General features: G+C 36.7%; 1 protein-coding gene across 1 annotated transcript in view; it reads right to left on the minus strand.

Annotated features, from left to right (window-relative positions):
* Nucleotides 1–582: 582 nt before the first annotated feature.
* cnpy3 (canopy FGF signaling regulator 3) overlaps nucleotides 583–3,642 on the minus strand; it is a 6,419-nt gene continuing 3,359 nt past the window's right edge. The window contains exon 6 of the mRNA XM_079668545.1: nucleotides 583–2,973. Coding sequence (XP_079524671.1) covers nucleotides 2,711–2,973 — 263 coding nt within the window. The 3' untranslated portion in view covers nucleotides 583–2,710. The remainder of the gene's footprint in view (nucleotides 2,974–3,642) is intronic.

The following is a 3,642-nucleotide window of genomic DNA, read 5'->3' on the forward strand; positions in this document are numbered from 1 at the left end:
TTTATTATTACTCAAATTAAAAACGTAAAATATACACTTTTCGCTCAACTGTGAGTAAAACTTTCCTATGTTAGCCTGATTATTTTCCAGAAATATGAGTCGTCAAGGATAGCTATTTCCCTGACTGTATTTATGTATACTGCCTGTTAATGTGTGTTATGGGATCTAGAGAAACCTAAAAAAAGAAAAAACGTATCTTAATTCAACAACATGATCTGTTGAATGATATACTGTGATTCAAGCTTTGAAAAGCAAATTAACTTGCATAAAATCACATTTAATATTTAAAACTTCATTTTCTTTAAAAAGAAAAAAGTTTATTAAGACTTGAACTCTGCTTCCCTCTAGTGTTTGTATGTATACATTACACTTACTTGACAAAAGGTAATTAGGAGAATGACCACGACAATGTATTGCTAATATATTATGTGTATAAAGTGGCTGTTAAAAAGCACGTGGAGACAGAGGCAGACATATACAGACTTACTTTTATTTACTTACTTTTCAGGATGATATTAGCATTCTTTCTGACACACGAGTACACATTTAAAATGACACAAATAATGACTCCATCACTCTGCGTTTACAGAGTTTAAATCTGTCTTTATTAATCCTCTGATGTGTCGTTTTTAAAAAAGCAACTCCAATACAACACAGCCAGCATTTCAATTCAGAATACAAATCTGTAAAAACACACGCACACATACACAAACACACACACACACATTGGAACAAAGGCAAAAAACACACACTTATGCAAACCTTCATCATCAGCCTGGGAGTCAACAAGCACGCACACACACACACATTGGAACAAAGGCAAAAAACACACACTTATGCAAACCTTCATCATCAGCCTGGGAGTCAACAAGCACACACACACACACACACACACACACACACACACACACACACACACACACACACACACACACACACACACACACACACACACACACACACACACACACACACACACACACACACACACACACACACACACACACACACACACACACACACACACACACACACACACACACACACACACACACACACACACACACACACACACACACACACACACGCCTTAAATAGCAGCTGTTTTGCAGCACATACACAAGCAAATACAAAAAACAATAATTGGAAATAAAACAATTACAGAAACACAAATTACTGATATTAAAAAATATGTACCTCACATGTTGAATTTACTCATTAAAAAGGGCAATTCCACTGATAGAAACAATAATAATAATAATGGCAATAACATGAAATATTGTGGTCTGTATTACTGGAAATGGCTAAAAGGTCATAATTGTGGTCAGATAGTTTCCTTTACTGGTATAAAACAGTTCTAAATATTGGCTCAAAGTAGTTCTTCAAGAGTTGACTATCTCAGGATAACTTAATTTCAGCATTTCTAGGTCCTAAAAAGAGATTACATCTAAACAAATAACGTAAAAGTCCCACGGAGGAATGAATATTTCAGTAAATACAAGAAAATGTCAGAACAGCAGATACGTTTAAATTCACATTTTGATGAGAAACAGCCGGAAAGCCAAACGGCAAATCCACATTCAACTGAGAGGAAAACTAAGAAACTAAATTCCCTTTTGAATCTACAGCTCCGATGGTCATGATATCAACATTTAAAGTACTCTGATTACTGGTTCAAACTCTATCTTGGCATACAGTCAATTCTTTTTAATTATTTAGTTGATAAAATGTCATAAATAGTGATAATCAAGAGACCAGCCGTCCAAAAATCGAAAGATATTCAATTTACAATCATATAAACTAGAGAAATGTTCCATGTGTTATTTTCTCTTAACACTTCTTGTTGTTTATGTATTTTAATTATAAAATATGGACGAGTAGATTCAGCGCTACATGCTTGCGATACATTGGATACTGCTGATTAGGCTGATTTGATCTAAAAGTAAGTTTGTTGCCATGGAGTTAATTTAGAGGTTGTGATGTCATCATAACGCTTAGAAACAGGTAACAAATAACACAATTAACTCAAAGATAACATCATTTAGGCAGCCTGAAAGTCAATTCATAATTAAAAAAATGACAAAAATAAAACTTACATTTGCACACTTAAGATAATTTAATTTAATTTGATTTAAATTCTGAATATGTTACTAAAATATGAAGTGTGTTGTTGATAAAATGGCAGAAAATAGTGAAAATCATACTTTCCCATTGTCCTCAGATTGCCTTTTTGTCAGGAAAGCAAAATAATTGACATTAATATTACCAAGAGGCATTTTAAAGTTATTTAGGCAGCCTGAAAGTCAATTCATATTTTAAAAATCCTCTTCTTTTCACCACAAAATAAACCTTAACATTGTTTCGTTAAGATCATTAATTAAAATTCGGATGATGTTACTAAAAGTCGAAGTATATCGTTAATAAAATGTCAATAAATTGTGAAAATCACAATTTCCCAGTGTCTTCAGATTGTCTTTTTGTCAGAAAAATCGAAAGAATGTACAATAATATTACCTCGAGACATTTACCGTTATTTAAGCAGCTTAAACGTTCAATTCATATCATTCTTTTAAATGTCTTTTTATGACTAATAAACCTTAAAATGGCAGTTAAGATGATTTCACTTAAATGTTGATGATGTAACTAAAGTAAAGAGTATTAAACCGTAACAGTTTACTAAGTCTCCACAGCAGGAACCAGAGGGGGGGTCTCACAGCTCTGTCTTCTGCCCAGAAAGAGGCCTCTGAGGCTGGATGTCCTCTTCAGACGTCGCCCCCCCGCTCACCTTCTCCACCGGAGCTTTGCTCTTCTTCTTCTTCTTCGCCGCCTTCTTCTCTTTCTTCTTCTTCAGGGACTTCTCTCCCTCCGAGCCGCCGTCTCCCCCCTTCTTCCTCGTCTTCTTCTTCTTCTTGTCCTCTGCAATGGCCGCCTGGTCGCCTTTCTTCTTCGCCGTCCACTCCTCGTTCAGACAGGCTGGGGGAGGGAGGAGGGAGGAGGGAGGTGTGAATCAGGTTTATTCACAAGTAGGGAACACATCGAGGAATTCACCTTGGGGTATTTGGTGTGTTCAAACGCAGCTAAAGAAGATCCATTGTGAGAAAAACATCCCAAAAATGAGAACTATTACTAGCCAAAACTAGTTCAAAAATATATATATATTAACATTTATATAAAGAAAATTGTTTACCTGAAATATATATATATATATATATATATACCAAGGAGAGGGATAAGGGTAAAAGGTCAAAGATATTCAGAGAAAAAACATAAAGAGAAAGAGAGAGAGAAGGAGAGAGAAAGAGAGAGAAGGAGAGAGAGAGAGAGGGAAGGAGAGAAGGAGAAAGAGAGAGAGGGAAGGAGAGAAGGAGAGAGAGAGAAGGAGAGAGAAGGAGAGAGAGAGAGGGAAGGAGAGAAGGAGAGAGAGGGAAGGAGAGAGAGAGGAGAAAGATAGAGGGGAGGAGAGAAGGAGAGAGAGAGAGAAGGAGAGAGAGAAGGAGAGAAGGAGAGAGAGAGGGAAGGAGAGAAGGAGAGAGAGAGAGAGAAGGAGAGAGAGAGAGAGGGAAGGAGAGAAAGAGAGAGAGAGAGAGAGAGAGAGAGGGAAGGAGAGAGAGAGAGAGAGAGAGGGAACATGAGAGAGGGGGG

The sequence above is a fragment of the Notothenia rossii genome (assembly GCF_949606895.1).
Source record: "Notothenia rossii genome assembly, chromosome: 3".
Classification (NCBI taxonomy): domain Eukaryota; kingdom Metazoa; phylum Chordata; class Actinopteri; order Perciformes; family Nototheniidae; genus Notothenia; species Notothenia rossii.